Source organism: Ambystoma mexicanum, chromosome 4q, assembly GCF_040938575.1.
Source record: "Ambystoma mexicanum isolate Mex_15411 chromosome 4q, UKY_AmexF1_1, whole genome shotgun sequence".
NCBI classification, from domain to species: domain Eukaryota; kingdom Metazoa; phylum Chordata; class Amphibia; order Caudata; family Ambystomatidae; genus Ambystoma; species Ambystoma mexicanum.
This window is the reverse complement of record NC_090928.1, coordinates 322,882,885-322,900,477: the sequence shown is the minus strand read 5'-3', so window position 1 is coordinate 322,900,477 and position 17,593 is coordinate 322,882,885. Positions and strand designations below refer to the sequence as shown.

General features: G+C 43.6%; 1 protein-coding gene across 5 annotated transcripts in view; it reads right to left on the bottom strand.

The window, feature by feature from the left end:
• BIRC6 (baculoviral IAP repeat containing 6) overlaps nucleotides 1-17,593 on the bottom strand; it is a 3,097,233-nt gene that overhangs the window by 3,017,864 nt on the left and 61,776 nt on the right. For all 5 annotated transcript variants that reach the window (XR_011268132.1, XM_069607902.1, XM_069607904.1 and 2 more), the window contains exons 3-4: nucleotides 14,094-14,231; nucleotides 2,084-2,277 (exon numbers count right to left, since the gene is read on the bottom strand). Coding sequence is in view for 4 of the 5 variants with exons in the window: in XM_069607902.1 (XP_069464003.1) it covers nucleotides 2,084-2,277; nucleotides 14,094-14,231 (332 nt within the window). In the remaining variant the exon portion in view is untranslated. The remainder of the gene's footprint in view (nucleotides 1-2,083; nucleotides 2,278-14,093; nucleotides 14,232-17,593) is intronic.

The following is a 17,593-nucleotide window of genomic DNA, read 5'->3' as shown; positions in this document are numbered from 1 at the left end:
TCATAACACTAATCAATTCCGTGAATACTGCCCATCTGGCAGAGCTTTCATACTGACAAATACTTTGTACAGTATGAAATATCAATAAATTAAGCTAGGCATATCTTTAGCATTGAAGTATGCCTGATAAGCTAAATGAAATATTTATATTCATCTAATCTATTGCATTGAGTAACATGCTTTTCTAGACGTCTGTTTTACTATGCATGTATTCTATGCTCTATTATACTGGTCTATTTCATCTGATTTATTTTTGTAATACTTTGATACTTTTTTTTTAAATACTTGTATTAGTTTATTCAAACAAACAATACATACCAAACTTGCAGCGCATATAATATTTCAAATATACATCGCTTCATCATGTCCACTGCTTCCCCCTATCCCCATCCCCCCTTTCAAGCCTACTTATTGTATATATTGCGAGGATGTGTAAGGTTATGTATTTAATAGTAACAAAAATGTTTTAAAAATCATTCGAGAAAAGTATCACAAAACAATGCCACTGCATTTGTTAAAGTAAGGCATAAGTAAGTGATCAAGTCACATTGGACGTCCTCCTTTTAGGAGTGAAGGAGGTCTGGAGACACCCGTTTGCCCGGTTATGTGCCACCTGGAGGAGTAAAGTAGAGTGGTTTCTCTCCTCCTGTCCTTATACCTCACGGTTATCAAGAGCTAAATAAAGTGCAAAGACTCCCCATTTTCGGAAGTGTGCCCTTTTCCTGACCCACTTTGCAAACACCTTTTATGATTTGCAATGCTCATAGTTGCCCTTGCCTTTGTACAGAAACTTGAGAACCGCTGCCAGCTTCTGTGTTGCTGTTTGCACCTACAGCACTACTTTCTATACTCACTCGTGGTTCATGAATAAACCTGTTCTCCTAGTTCCCCAGCTGCTGTGCTGCAACATAGTCTGGGAGGTATGGCCCTATGCTCAAGTGCCACAAGCCTGCTGCTTCACTTTGTGATTTTCAAATTGCAGGGCAACCCTTAAATCCTATGCTCCTGCACGATGCACCCACGTGCATTAAATGGATGGGATCAGGACTCAAACTGTGCACTAGGCACTGGCTAGTGATAAGCTACTTATAGTAAGAAGTGTGTGAAAAGGGCATACCGATGTAGAGCCAAGTCAATAAACTTAGCTAAACTGCCTAAAGTTAAGTTTATTTGATTACACTTAAGTGATGTGTATTTTTTGCCCTCGCCTATTCCCCTTTGAACCATCTTATTCAGGCACATAATGGTGAAATCAGTTGGCATGAGCCTGCTTCTCTTTTGGGGGTCAGTCTTAATACAGAGGCCCCTGTATAAGCTTGATTAATCCAGTCTTGCTTGTCACCCATTTCTCTGCTCACTAATTAGTAGTTATACATCCATTTGTTTTTACTTTAACATTACAAGTGAAAACACCTTAGATATTGGGATGAATGGCAGTCTTGCTGCTACTCATACAGATGTAACTACATTAAATATGCTGAAATTACATTACTTTTAAGATGAAGCGTTTACACAAAGCAAAGTGGAGAGCCTAGATGTGATGGTGGGGCACTTTAGGGCTAGACAATGCTCATAAATGTCAATTGTCTTGCTGTTTTTGGTGTAGATCTCCAGAAATGTTTTATTTTTTTAACTGTGCATTAGGCACTTGGTTACAGGTTACATTTGTACAGCATAATATAATCTCAATCTCCAACATACCCGCAGAGCCAAATATATAAAGCAATAGAGTCAGATAAAATATCAGAAGTAATATTTGCAACCTCAAGCAGAGGGATTAGCGAGATTCTGACGAAAGTCATACCAAATGTCCTTGGGTCGGCCACTGTCTGGCATGGTTTGCACGTATAGTTCATTGGTATTGGCCCAAATCACATCATACAGCCACTCCAACAATTTAGGATAAGTCTGTCTCCACCTCATCAGTATAGCTATTTTTGCCAACAGTAAACTACACAAATTAAGTACAAGCTGCTACATTTCTTAACAAGTCACATGTACATAAACAGATTAGTTCTCATTTGCAATGATAGCTGATTCTGCACACATTTAATTGATTTTGAACAGATTTGTCCATGCCTACCTGTCCACAGATCTGCCGGGACCCACTCCAAGTTCTTGTCTTGCACTGGGTAAGAGGTAAGATAATCTATCCATTACAGACGATGCAACAGGTAAGGCAGCAACATTTTGATTGATCTTCTTGAGCTCATTTACAACGGCACCCGCAACAGACTTCAGTACGTGATGAGGAAGATGGAGGGTAACCGTGGCCCACTAAAAGTGATAAAAACAAACACCTCAAAATCATCCAGCATCAGCTTCACAAAAACAGGTTATAAAAAGGCAGACAACCCTATTAAGTTTAGAAACAAACAAGTATTTTCCTAAAGATACATTGTCTGCAGAGCACACACCGTTTCCTTCTAGCCATAAGGAGGACATGCAAGGTACATCAACAAGTAGAAACTAGATTTGAAAGCCAAATCAAACAAAGCAGAGTTACAGAAATAACTGTTCCAACAGTTCATACCCTTGCGTCTGGATTCACATAGAGGAATGACTGGTTAGCAAACTTAATTTTGCAAATACTGTTAGTCCTCAATTAACCCCACACTGCTACTATAAACCCATTTAAACAATGCCATTAAGGAATATTTCTTTTTAGCTTTATAGTAATATAAACTGCACATATGCGAGAGGGAAGAGTCACTGCAGTGTGAAAACTAGAAGGTAATTTTGTATTTGTAAGCACCATGCATGCCCTTCGCTGAAGTCCTGTTAAAAATAACAGTTTTGGCTTGTGTATGCGTATTCACAATTTGCCAGGTACTGCTATTAGATGTCCAGGTACTCACCATTTTGCACCTGCTACGATCAATGGCCAAATAATAACACCATGGCAGTGCCTGGCAAGTGCCTTTCCCCATGTCTACACAAAAGCCCAAACTATTGGTATTGGCAAAGCTCGTTTTTGGGATATATCTGTTATTGAGAGTCATCAGCACTACACAGACACTTCCTTAACAAGGACCGAAAGTATTTTAATCCCAATTTATAAAAATAAAGATAAGAAATGGCTGTGCAAATTCTAGATTAATCACACTAATGTATTCCTCAAAACGAAATGATCATTGTTGGCACTCAACTTGTGGATTGAATAGGCCCAGCTATTCACCATCAGTTGAAAGGGTTTTCAACCTGTCATGTCAGGCAATGTAGTCTGGCACTATATACATTGACTAAGGGCAAATAATAGTAGACAACGCCCCCTTTACATAGAATCTGATCTCCCAGCAGCCTTTGATTGGGTGGACAGGAACTATTGTAAAACAAATTAGGAAAACAGGCCATAGATCCTGCCCTACTGCTTTACATTTAAATGTTCCACTAAAATACCACTGTACAGATTAGACAACCCTCAATCGGCATTTAGTCTTTGAAGATTCCAATATGTCGGGCCTGAAACAAGATTTTACTTGCCCTTACCATGTTCAACCTATACCAGGCTGACATTAAAACAGGGGATACTAAGAGGCTGACCTTAACTCCCATCTAACCTCCAAGTATTCTCATGTATGTGGAGAGAAACTTATTGTTCTCTTAAGCACACTCAAAAGGAGGCAACTATTTGCCACAGTTAAGACCCTAACAAAACTTCAGGTATGTGGCATGGAAGGAGTTAACTCAAAATGTATTGCCTCTTCTCATCTGCCTACTAAAAAAGCCCACAGCGAATAGGCCAAACCAAATCTAAAATGATTTCATGTTAAGGCATCCGAAGAGCTTAGTCTAGACGAAGCCTCAATTTATTTCATCAACCAGTTTCAGCAGACCACTAGATTGCTTCATCTTTGACATCAGGAATTTCAAAACAAGGTTGAGGTCCCAAACCAGAACTTGAAACGTCGATGGCGGGAACACAATTGTGAGAGCTTTTAGAAACGAGTATAGGAGCATTCCTCTGATGAGAGCTTAAAGATGGAAAGCGCTGCCAGGTAACCCTTAATGGTTCAAACCTGAAGACCTTTGTGTGCTAATGAAAGCAAAAAGAATAAAACATCCAGAGTTGTACACTGAAAAGGATCAAAACTCTGCACCAGTCGCAAAACGTATTCCAACGGCAACGTTACAGAGACTTTGTTGCTGGCCTTCTGGCCGAAAGCAACACCTCCATCACGTCATCCAGTAGGTCCCAATCCTTGTACCTCAAGCTTTCAGAAACCAAGCGAGAACCCGACCCTCCTCTCATGAGAGATGTTCTTTGTGGAAGACGTATCAGAGGATAGATGGACATGTCCAGAAGGGCAAGGTACCACGTTCTCCTGGCCCAATCCGGGGCAATGAGGATCATGTGGTTCCCGAACAGTTAACCTCCAGATTACTTGGAATGACAGGAACTAGAGGAAATGCATACAGCAAAGGGAATTCCCAATCCACCACGAACGAGTCTCCTAGGGCTCCTCTCAGAGGAAATTCCCTTGAGCAGTACAGCTTGCACGTCCGGTTGACACCGGTCGCGAACAGATCCACTTGAGGGGTTCCCCAAAGGGTGAAGATCTCTTGAAGGACTTTCTGCGCTAGTTCCCACTTGTGGGAGACAGTGCCCTGCCTGCTCAGAGGGTCCGCCGCTGTGTTCTCCTCCCCGGCTAGGTGAACTGATGATAGGGAGATTCCTTCTTGAATAGCCCAAAACCAGAGCTGCAGCATTGCCTTTCTGCAGTGGTAGTGACCCCTACGCCTCCTCCCTTGTTGAGGTAGTGCATGGCCATTGTATTGTCTGTCATTAACGGGACATTCTTTCCCTGCACAGACGGCAGAAAAGCCTTCAGCGCTAGTCTGATTGCGCTCAGCTCCAAAAAATTGATGTGTAGTTTGGACTCTGATGGAGACCAATGACCGCTGATTGTCAAATCGTTGGCGTGAGCTCCCCACCCAGTTAGTGAGGCATCCGTCACTACAGTGATCTCCGGCCATGGTTGCCAAAAGTATTCATAATATTTATTTTCCTTGCAGGCCCACCACAAAAGATCCTGCGATACTCTGATCTGAATCTCACGGTGGTCTGAAATCCGTCCTGGGAACTGGGACCATTGTGATCGGAGTGGCCACTGAAGGGATCTCATTCTCAACCCTCTGGCACCAGAAAAATGCAGGACGCCATGAGGCCGAGCAACCTCAAGAATTCGAAGGCCGGAAGACTCTGGGCACTCTGGAATTTTGTTACCATCTGCAGAAAGTCTTAAGCCCTCACCTTGGTTGGCGAGCACTTTCCCCAAGGATGTGTCTAATACAGGCCTGATGTACTGGAGCTTTAGGGAAGGTGTCATATGGGACTTCTTGAAATTGGGGGAGAAGCCCAGTCTGAAAAGAGTGGCAGATAACATTGAGATGATCCACGCAACCTGAACAGCCAATCATCCAGGTAGGGGCAGACATGAATCCCCCTCTCCTGAGAGCACTGCCACCACCACCAGTTTGGCGAAACCCTCGGGGCGGAGGTCAACCCGAATGGCAGGACTCTAAACTGATGTCCGAGACGCTAACAGCGAACCTCAGGTATTTCCTGTGCATTAGATGGATTGGCACATGAAATAAGCATCCAACCAATCCTGAAGTTGGAGGGTATGAAGGATCTGAGAAAGAGTGACCATCTTGAATTTGTCTTTCCTGAGGAACTTGTTCAGTATCTCAAGTCCAAGATGGGTCTCAGCCCCCCCCCCATCCTTTTTGGGGGATTAAAAAAATAATATCGGGAATACCAAACCTTGTTCTTCTCCGCTGGTTCTATAGCACCTTTCTCTAGCAGGGTCAAGATTTCCTGCACAAGAAGCTGATCCGGAATCAAAGTTTGATTCCCAGGTGGATTGGTCTGAAGGAAGACAGTAACCGTGGGCGATTGTTTCCAGAGCCCAAGCATCTGAAGTAATGTCTCGCCATTCCCCTAGATGCCGAGACAGTCTGAAACCGCCCCCCGCCCCTCCCCACTGGTGAACTGTGACCCAAGCCCTCAGAGCGTTTCTTGAAGCGGCTGTTGCAGAGGGCGATGGTAAAGAGGCTGCTGCTAGAGCTGGCTTGGCACTACCTCGTCCACCAAAAGGACATTTTCGTTTGCCTCCGACTGGCCATTCCTGTCGCCCTTTCAAATGAGTATTAGCGAAAATATCTACACCTCCAAGGTTGTTGACTAGGACAAAAAGACTGAGGTAGCCTAACAGCAGCACCTAAAGACTTGGCTGCCGCCTTCGAGGTCTGCAACTTCAAGGCTCTCGTCAGCCTTGCTGCCAGAATGAGACCCATCAAAGGGCATGTTGAGAAGTCTAGCCTGCACATCAGGTGCAAAACCTGACTGCAAACCACGCAAGCCTGAGTTATCACGGTGCTCGTAGCCATGGACCTGCTGATGCTATCTGCAGGATCCAAACCAGACTGAAGGGACTCGCACATGGCTTCCTTGCCGTCCTCAATAGCCAGGAAGCCATCCCTTTCATCCCCTTCGGGAATATGCTCTGCCACCATAAAGATACACTCCCACAGAGTGTACGAAAATGTTGCCAGGGCACAAGTGGAGTTGGCAAAGTTCAACACCATACTCCCAGCCAAAAATACCTTTTGCGCCCATCCATCTACACGCTTATTGGCCCCATCAGCAAGGGATGGTAGGGTAGAGTACGGTGCCTGTTTCGAGGTAGCCGTAGCTGCCTGGACCACCAGACTCTCGGGAGTGGGGTGTTTTGACAGGTAGCCGGGTTGCTACTGGAGGGGCAGTATTTTCTTTGAAGAGACTTGTCAAACGCTGGAATTAGTTTCTGGGGTTTCGCAATTCCTGGCCACCCTCTTTTGAAGAGCCACATGGAACAGTAACACTGGATCCATAGGTGGACCCCTGTCCAAAATGTGCGTTAGATCATCCTCATCATAATGCACCGGAGGTCTAGACCAGCCCAAATATTCAACAACCCTAGACATAAGTTGTCTGTACGCCAAACTACAGCTCAGGAGAGGTGTCAATACCACTAGCATTATGCAAAGTGTCAGATCCTGCATCCTACTCTCCTCTGAATTGAGGCCTTCAGGCACATTAGGGGTCCCATACTGGAGAACAAAAGGGGCATCATCCTCATCCGAATGCCGTCCCTCAAAAATGAAAGCGAGGGACTTAAATCCTTTTTTGGTAGAGGGGTATATATTTTCTCTGGAACCCAGAGGCTTTGACATTGTCAAAGGCGTTGACTTTGACTTAGCCACTGCTTTTTTCGGAGGGTCAACAGACACTGGGGGCTGAGCCGAAAAAATTGACACAGGTGGCGTCGACTGTTTCAGCGTAGGCAGTAGCAGAGGCACTGAGGGCCTGACCGGGGTCGAGGACCTGATTGGCAACAGTCGACGGCCGTGGCGTCGAGGTTTCGAAGCCTTCGAAGGAGTCGACAACATTGCCCTCTACACGCCTTGAGTGATCCTTCGATACCATGTCCGAACAAGGCCTCGAGGGCTCTCGATGTGGATCACGCCGTTTACTCTGACTTGAGGGCGTGCAAGTTTCCGGCCGAGACTGCTCCTTGCTGGCTTCCACAGAAGCCAGAGTCTGAGCCCGGCCCTGTTGATCAAAGATTTTAAGCATTTCCACACGCCATGCTTCCCATTCTGCCAGTGTCGACCTGGACGGGCATACCACCCTCTCAGGGCGTTGCCTGATGAAGACTTTGAGGAAGGCAACCGAAAGTGCCTTCTCATCTCTTCGACGAAGACGGACGGGATCCACTCCTAGACCTAGAGCGCTTGGCCTTCTTGAGGAGAGTCGCCTCTTCGGTCGAAGGCCTAGCAGGACAGGACTTATGGGGTTTGGAAACTTTGCCTACCTGGAGCTCACCCATTTGTTCCCTCCAGGCCTTTCCCGTCATGGCTTGACACTTGGAGCACGTATCCGTATCGTGGCCGTCACCGAGGCACCATAGAGACTCGATGTGGGTCCATGATGGACATCTTGGAGCCGCAGTCCTTGCATTTCGTGAACCAGGACCAAGGTGTCAGAGTAGGAGATGAAGACATATTTGAAAAAAAAGCAAATACTTTCAAGTGTACGAGGCGCGCCGAGTTTCTCACGAAGCAAACGTGTTTGCAGAAAAACGACTGAGGCCAACAGGCGCTGTGCATGCCTTATAACATCCGATGATATCCCCCGCGACAGAGGCCTTTGAGGGACATCCATTTGACACAGGGCGCCCTCTGCTGAAATTTTTTCCAAAGCAGCCGAAGCTGGTCATTACATGTCAAAGATGAGGAATACGTTGAGGGACACAATCCATTCGAAGTACATATTAAACAAAGTGGGGGGACCCAACAAATTTGCAGGCCGTGGTTGGAGCTTTCCTCACCCATAGATACCAGGACTATACGATGGCTGAGAAATGAGGATATCCACTGGGATGCTTAATATGGAGCAGTATGCAATCTCCCCAGCCTTGTCACCAGTAAGTAATGATCCACCAGGTCGAAGGCCGCAGAGATATCCAAGAGCATCAACAGGGCGGGATGACCTCGGTCCACTATGCCGGCCAAGGTCGATTTGAGGTCCAACATAGCCGTTTCCATACCATACTGAGCTCTGAAGCCCAATTGGCGTGGGCCAAAGATCTTTTGGTCTTTGATGTACCTCTGCATTTGTCAATATGCTAATTTGTCCATGCTTTTTAAGACAAATGGCACATTTGTAATGGGACGATAGTTGCCAGAAACACATGGATAGAGATTGGCTTTTTGAAGCAATGTGTAATCCATGCTTCAAGGAAAGACGGAACCACGCGCTCATCGAAAGAGGTGGATGATTTTGTCCATCCAGGGCATCAATAATTAGAGCGAGTACTTAAAGATATTCGCAGGACAACAGTCACTCTGGCATGAGGTGGGTTTTAAGGTCACAAATTAAGGTTACATTTGAGGCCTGCCCGTAGGATGCACTGTGCACCAAGAACCTTTACAAATATCTTTACACCACTGAGCATGGTGTGATGACATACTCCTACCTGGACGATTGGTTAGTGCAGGGCCATTATCAACAGATGGGCATGCGTGGCATTGATGAGAGCTAACAGTTTCCGGCTCAATCTGAAGAAAGACTGCATTAGTCAGATACACACTGCAGTATATCAGCATTGCTTTTCACACAGATTCAGGTCAAGTAATCTTTTGGAGAACAGGTTTCTCACTTTGCAAAGGTAGGTAGAGGCTCTTCAGGCATCAGCAAGTTTTAATAACTGTAGGGACTCATGACAGCAATGGCATTCTATAGACCGAGCACATTATCTTCATCCTCTGCTCCCACCTCCATGTGGTCTGGGATGGGACCGTAAGACTTTAAAAGAATGTCTCCAATCACAGCCTTCCTTGAGTCCCATTTGAGTCACTGGAAAGACAGGAGGAAGTTCATGAAGGGGCCCCACCCTCAACCCATCAATGCGCAAGTTTGGGGAGCATTTCTGGGCACTAATACCACAAAGGTCGCTGGTGTCCAGCATAAGTCATCCTATTGCAGTTCACTTCTGGAACTCTGCTCCAGTGATCACAGGGTGCATAGTCATAGTCCAGACAGACCACACTTAAGCTCTCACCTTTATCAACCGCAGTGAGGTACAAAGACCAGGTCATACCATTGCCGGCACACCCCGCTCCAAAGCATCAACTCACCTTCCTTACCTGGCAGTTGGCTCCAATACTAGATCTCAGGGGCGGGAATTGGTCAGTGGGAGTTGGTCTTAAACATGAACAAAAAAATAGCTCAGAGGACATTTTTAAGGGGGCTTTCATTGATCGGGAGGTTACGGATTTGAAAATGTAGTTTAATTCTCCTAAGGTGCCCACCATTCATATAAGGAAGCCTACCAAAGCCACACCAAAAAAAAAAAAAATTGAAATCCAAAATAAGATCAATACATTTCTTCTCAAAGATAATAGACGTAGGCCCATGGGCACCACAAACGTTCTTAAAGAGGATGAAGAAACGTCTCTGCTCATGTCCAAAGCTACCCAAAATTATCTGTCCCCAGACATGGCCAAAGAGGAGCAATTGAAATGAATAGGAGTGGGTTCACCCCAAAATCGAACTATCCAATCACCAAAATGTCACTCAAAACAGCCAATTTCACCAGCAGGGTTATTGGATTTGAGAATATCCGACAAATGAATGGCATGGCAATAAACCAATTGAAATTGCTCCAGATCTTCGCCCTTTTAAATTCCAGTTATATTTGACCAAGTTGATTTACCCGATATGGGAAGGGGGAGTGGGGGGGGGAAGAAATGGTGGTCCATTTCTATTATTGCGCATCTAGTTTCGAAACAAATGTACTACTTTAGATCCATGGGATTCAATTTATACTTTAACAACCCTTTGTAGTCAAGTAAATGGTCAGCGTTGCAAGCACTAAAGACTAATCTAAGGTCTTGAAGCCTCCCATTTACTTTAAATGCGATTTTGGATCCAAAAGCAACGAGAACTGACGGTGCCAACTAAAAAGTCCCATCAGCAGTAGGAAAATGACTGGTCTTCGCGTTCTACCACACTTTTTAAAGACCGAAACAAAATAGCTAGCTCTATTAAACTGGAAAGAGTCCCGTCTCTGGCCCATTTGGGGTTTACTATTTTTTATCATGTAGTTAAATAACCCCTAAAAAGGAAGACCAAAACCTTGTCAGCCCTACATCATCATCATCTCAATGTTACCTGGCACTCTCTTCACAGACTGGGCTTCTCCCTCAATTTCAAGAAGTCCCATATGACACCATCCCTACATCTCCAGTACATCAGGCCTGTGCAAATTCACTTCCTTAACAGATTTGAATTATTTTTTTTATTTATTTTTTTTTTAGTAAAATTGTTCCTGCCTCATATTATGGCTAGGGAAGTTGTTCTGTTTCACCAGAGTCCTTTCTTAATTTCCTGCAGGGCATGCTTTGGATAAAGCAAAAAAAAAAAAAAAAAAAAAAAAACACAAATTGGGCTTTAAGCAATCTCTCTAATTGCGTGCTTAGACAAACTAGGTTTCATATTGGAGAAATATTTAGTTCTATGAAGAACTTTATACGTGAAATTGGTTTGACCTCTGCCAAATTCCGTCTTTAAAGCCATTGACGATAAAACTATTCCTTTTCTAGTAGGCTTTGCAGAGATCCAGGAAAGTCTCACCAGCAATTGGATCAGACACAGGAATTAATCAACAATCTCTCAACATCTAAGAGAAAACTATGAAAGTTAATGGAGGCTCACAATAGAAAATACGCTTTATACTCCGAGTACTCTTTTCAGGAAAAGGGAAAATGTATTGCAATATATTTAAAGCTTTCCTTGCAATATTGCAAGGACTGTGTGTATGCACTTTAAACTCAACTAAGTGCCCACTTTGGAATGTCTAGGGCTGCGACTGGGCCCATCGAAAGAAGATCATTTGTAGGTTCTGCAGGGCAACTGATGCCTAGGGAACAAATATCTAGTGATCTACTGTCCCCAAACCTTGGCAGATTACCTGATTTTAAATGTATTCATGCAGGTGAGCGATTGTGGATTAGGTGTATGGAAGGACACCATATTTCAGTTATACTCGCATTGAATTTTGTTTTTAAACTATAAATTGTAAAAAAAAATTACAGAATGTTCCCTTTATGGTCTAGATTGCAAGGTTTATGGTTTAGATAGTGTGAGCAATGCTGCAAGTCCTATAATGTACCTTTATTTTGGCAATTGGTTAAAAAAAAAATCTCCCAATATATTTTCATTAATGTTGGTTTGTGTAAGGTATTAAAACAGTTTCACAATTTAAAAAGAAAAAAAAGAAGAGGCCCATAAACTGGTCATAGAAAAACAAAACAGGAACTCACAGTGAAGGCAGTTGATAAGCTCACTTTCCTCAATGGTGGTTGCCTATGAAGGCACTTCCAGCCCACAACCACAGAGGCTGGAGCAGTTCAGAGACAGGCAGCTGTGCACAGTCCAGCTTGAACAACCTACCTTTGGTTACACTATGATGCTGTAGGCTACCAATGTCCCTAACTTGGGTGTCTAACCTTTGGATCGCCAGATATTTTTGGCTACTGCCCCTATGATCCCTTACCATGGGCTATGACGTTTGGGTTGATTAGTAATCCAAATCATCTGGAGAGCCGAAAGGTTGCAGACTTCTGTTCTAGCTCTTAGCAGCCTGCTAATACAAGTGCATGTAATTCAAGTACCACCTATGCTTTCCAAGAGACAAAGGGATGGACAACTACCAGAATGAATCTGGTGGATAAAACCAAACGGAACATGGAATGTTTGATTCACTCTTGTAGCAGAAAAGAGGATGCCTGAAAGCAGAGGCATTTTGTGGATTGCAAGAACAGTTGTCTTAATGTAAATTGCGTCTCTGAATGTCTACCTGCAGCAGCACTAGGCACCAGTTGGGTAGACAACAAACCCTCCCTTTTAAAAAGGGTGATTGAGCTGGAGGAGAATGAAAAGAGAAGCAATAAGGGAATCATTGTCTGGAACCTTCAGAAAAAGTACTAGAACGGACAACAGTATGACTAGGAGTATAGGAGTAAAAGATTGCCAGTAAGTAATCAGGGCATTAAACTCCTCAATGTGGACAAGGGAACGTACCAGATGAGACCGAGGCCCCGTCTGGGGACCTGCAGGGAAAAGTGATGCCAGAGGAATACCTTTCCTGTAGTGCCTGTATGCATTAAACCATTTTCTTTGGAACGAAGCATCAGTGCATACCTGATAAACACTATGCCAACATACATCACTCCCTCCCCACCCCAAAGAGGTCTGGTAGTTTAAAAGGAGGTCTGGGTGAAAAACAGACTTGCTGAGGTGGAATGCACAATGGTACATTTGCTGTGGAAGGAGACTGCCCTTTTCAGCAAGAGGGTCAGAACTGAAATCAATGGAAGCCTTAGGCTCCACAATACCCAAATAACTGGTATATTCTTCTGTGGGGGAAGATGAGGATTTAGAGAAGCTCATCTATTGTCATAGGGTTAAGGGTTCAGCAGGGTAATAAATGCAAGAAAGCAATGTAATATTAAAGCAATGTAATAAGGGTATAGAAATCCAAAATCAGCCCATCCAATGAAGACCGTTTGATAGCAGTACAAAACACGTCTTCGAGAAGGCAGTGTCAAGATACAAAGTGGAATTTTGATTATCTGATTGACCTATACAGATCAGGGATCAGTTACTTAGACCTAGGTTTGTATGACTTGCTCGTTAATCCTTTGTCGCGTCAAATCACTACACTTTGGTAAATTTACTCAAACTTTCAAAAAGAAAAGCATATGTAAAAAAACCTGATGGAAAAGAAGTGGAGCGATTGGTAAGGTAACAAGGACATTACAGGTTGCCTCAAGAAAATTCTCAACTCGAGAAAAGCATTGAACAAAAATACATGTCTCAAACAGGGGTGTTGGGGGGGGGGGGTGGTCTGACATGCTAGATAGGATGTCAAGAACCTTAGCAAGAGCAAACATACTGAAACCAATTGCTATACAAAAATCCTAATTTAACATTCATTTTTAAAGAAGAAATAATCAAAATAACACGAGACTTATCTCCTTAGGGTGTGGCTAAGACACTAACATGAAGAACATCAATTACAGTTGAATAAATGTCAAGGACCAAGACCGGTATAGGAAAGAGGACTGGGTTACAGCCTACTTTGCAACAATTTCACATATCTGCGTCATAGGTGGCTTTTAGATTACAAGAACCAAGATTGAGGATTAATTTTGCCATCAGTGGGCTGTTTATATGGTAGATTAATATAAGAATTTACATTAAACATTGTGAGGATATCACTTATTTAGAAAACCACCATACACAGACCACAAAAAAGCAGTTGCAGCACAGAGGCAACATTGGTAGCATTTGAGGATCTTTTATGCTGCAGTTTAAACCAGGTTTTTGCCCACTCAGTCAGGAAGCAAAGCAGCACATGAACCTGTGAACATTAGCAGTAAACACTATACAACATCTTGCATTCAGTGGATTCTACAAAAGAAAATTAAGAATTCTCAATTGCTTCCTTCTGCACTAAATGTGCTCAGCATTTGAAGCCTACCTTTGCGACTTTATGACTAGCAGCAGTCTCATGCGAGGTATTCTTCAAACCATCTTTCAGCTGGGTGACAAACGTTTCATACCCGTCCGAACTCGACACATCTACTTTCTCTATGCAAGCGGATAACAACTGCTGGGCCTGTTGACGCAAAGACAAGTGTTTGAGTCAAGATTTTATTTTTCTTTCAACTGGTGCAAAACCAATCTGGTAATGGTACTTTCCAGTTTCACTTTCCCCTCACCCTGCCCCTTTATTTATTATTTCAGTGTGTTAAAGTTTATATTTAAACTTTTCACACTATACAAATAAAAAAACACAGTACACCAGTAATTAGTCTAAACACATACATTTAATTAAATGTTCGAACATCAAAGCTAATCTAGTTATATGTGACGTTAAACATTTAAAAACCTTGAGTTTCAATAACATGAATAAGCAGTAATGCATTTGAAAAACGATGAGTCGCCATATAAACCGTTCTCAACCTGAGGAAAGCATCGTCCACCCACCTTTTGCACATTATGCTCCTAATATAGGGGCACTAGCCACCATGTCAAGTGACAAATTACAGTTCGTTAACATTTCTACACTTAATGTCCAGTGCACTTAAATCTTCATTTATCGTAATCCACCTCGCTAAAGCCAACGTGAGCAAAGGATTTGTACACCCTAGGCATCATGACCAGAATGGATCCTCCTGGATAGTTCCCAGGAGATTACAAAACGAGACAAGTATAACTCATTTCATAGGCTAAATAAATATAGTTATCAACTCACATAAAATTACTATATCCTCTGCTTTGCGCACTTAATACCGAATCTCAAATTTTGTTTTCCCCCCATGGTAATTTGTAATTAGTTACCATGGCATACTCGAGGTTTGACAGCACTTTTTATGCATATTTAATTATAATCTAAAATTAATACATTGGCATAGGCTAACCAAATAATGTGAGTTTCTCCAATTTTAGGTAGAATATTTCCCACCAACAATACAGTCTTGTAGATCTGATGGCACTAATGCTTTTCAATTTATACCCAACATGCAGCCCTGCTCTACCCATTTATGTGTTGCAAATTCCTGCAGTAGGAAGCCATAACTGTTCAATTCTACCGGCATTCTGATATCTGTGTGCAGTTAGATTTGATAATATAACTAATTATCAGAGATGCCCTTGCATCAAAGCTTCTCCCATAGTCTTGCGCACTGAAGTCGACAAACTAAGCATATAAGGGAGGCTTGGTGCTCACGAGAGCTTCCTGGATACGAGTAAGTATTAGTATATCAGGACTTTCAAGCTCCCTGCCCTAAATCCAGTCTGGAAAGGACTCAGAATCTGCTCTTTCAACCCAGATCTTAAAAAGTTTTTTACAAGAACATTGACATTTTTTCTTTTACGAGATGTCCAGTAAGGTCAACAGCCTGTAATTGGTCTAGATCCTTAAACCCTTTTTAAAAAGTGGAATTAGGGTGGCTTTCTTCCATGAATCTGGTATGGCATTACAGGTGGTTACTGCCTCAAATAAGGAGAAAAAGAAAGAAGCCCCTATTTGCCAATCCATCAGGCACTAGGAGTTGTTCAACCAAAGTATGTGTGGCGACAAGGAATGAAGAGACTGACCAAATAGTGCCATAGTGGTTGCCATGGACTTTAAATGATAAACCGAACCCATCTACCCTTAAATCTAAGGGGATTTCCCTACCTAAACTTAAAGAAACTCAGGTTCTCGCCAAGAAGTCCGGGTCAAAATAAAAAGGCACTGTCACAGTCACAAAGGCTCCTACTCTATCCCCGTCACTACAACAAAAACCCTGTAAAGTCCAGCAACTGTTTGTAATCCAGGAGAATGACCTCCTCCCTCCTGGATGTAAAGCATCCAAAAGCCTCTCGGGTTGTTCCAAAGCAAAAAAATGTGTTCTCCATAACTGAACATAAATTAAACAGTCACATAAAGTCCTCATGGGGCTGGGAGAATGACTCCTACTAGCTGGTTCCGAAAGGTCTTTCACAGTTCTTAATGTTTGTAGCAGCTCCCTTAGGGAGGTTTTCACAATTGCTAGGTTTTGTATAATTCTTGACACCGCGCCCACTCGGATGATGAACCGGTTCCTGGAGTTCCTCTAGACTCTGCAGCTGAACACTTTTGCGGAACGGACCTGCGAACCATCACAAAATGGTTTACGGTTTGCCGTTTGGCTTACAGTAACTTCCCGTCCCCATCCCGGACTTGTACCTTCTCAAGGCAGGTGTCGCGTGTCCACCCTTCTTAGTTCAACTTTTTCCTTCAATAGTTGTCTGCGTCCCACCACCCCAAGTTATTGTGGAGTGCCTCTACGTAGCCGTCAAGACCTCCTTGGTCACACTGACAGGTTAGACCTCCTCGGTCTCTCACTCTCTCCTGATAGTTAACTAAATGGCTCTTGTGTAGGCTACAGTAGGCTGTCTTGGCACCATTGTCAGTCCACACAGTCCACCCACTACAGGTCGTACTACCAACTCAGTCTCTGCAAGTTTACCATGCTGGATCAAACCAACCCACAAGACTTTTCTGGAATCGTAATATTCCTCTTCTCAGCCTTTGAGACAAGCCTTGCTGCAGTCTCCAGAAGCCCTGTGCCAGCTTTCCAGGCGGCCTACTCGGTCGCCTGGTTCTCCCTCTAGTTCCATCACAGCTTCCAGCTTGCCAGAACCGCACAGGCCATTGTCAGACAGATCAGCGGATGACTAAGAACACATCTCTTTGCTTTTCAATTTAAAAATAGTGGGGACGGCCCCATCAGAACATCCATCCAATTGATAGCAGCTGCTCTAGCTTTCGTCCCACTCAAAGATAGTGCTTTTGAGCGCTTTGTCTCTGTACTTGTGTCATGATCTTATGCTGATAAGATTTGGGAGTCGCCAACCTACGTGATGGAATTTCACAGGGGTTGTGTCTCCCAATTGCGTCCTTATCCCCAGGAGAGGCTCATCTCCCCACGAGATTCCTCCAGCATGCTACCACCCCTAGATGGACTATCGGTTAGTGGCCTCACCTCCCTAGCCTCATGGGAAGGTTCTCCTCTGGGGAGTAGGGACGCCATCTGAAGGATCATCACATATGGCATGTAGTAAGTCATCTTCAAGGATGCTCATGTTGGAGTATATTTGAGCATGATCTCCTGCCCAGATCCCATACGTCACAACATAATCGCCTGTCCAGACCGGTCCCCGTACTTCAGATTCATGAAATCAGCCTCCATCTCTTCCCCAGTGGGGTTTATGAGTATGTGGGTTTAGTTTCCTTTAATGCCATTGAACATACTCCAAACATTGTGAGAGGTTAATACTTCCAGCATAGTTTGCCATTCAGAATTCTAGTCATGTATCTGTATCCCTTAAACTAGTTCAATTTATTTTTTTAAGTGTGTCGTTTGTCTATGTCCAGTCCAATAGATATCATTTTATGTACCTGTCTTAGTGGTCTTAGCCATTTAGCGTCCTGGACAGCCAGATCAAAGA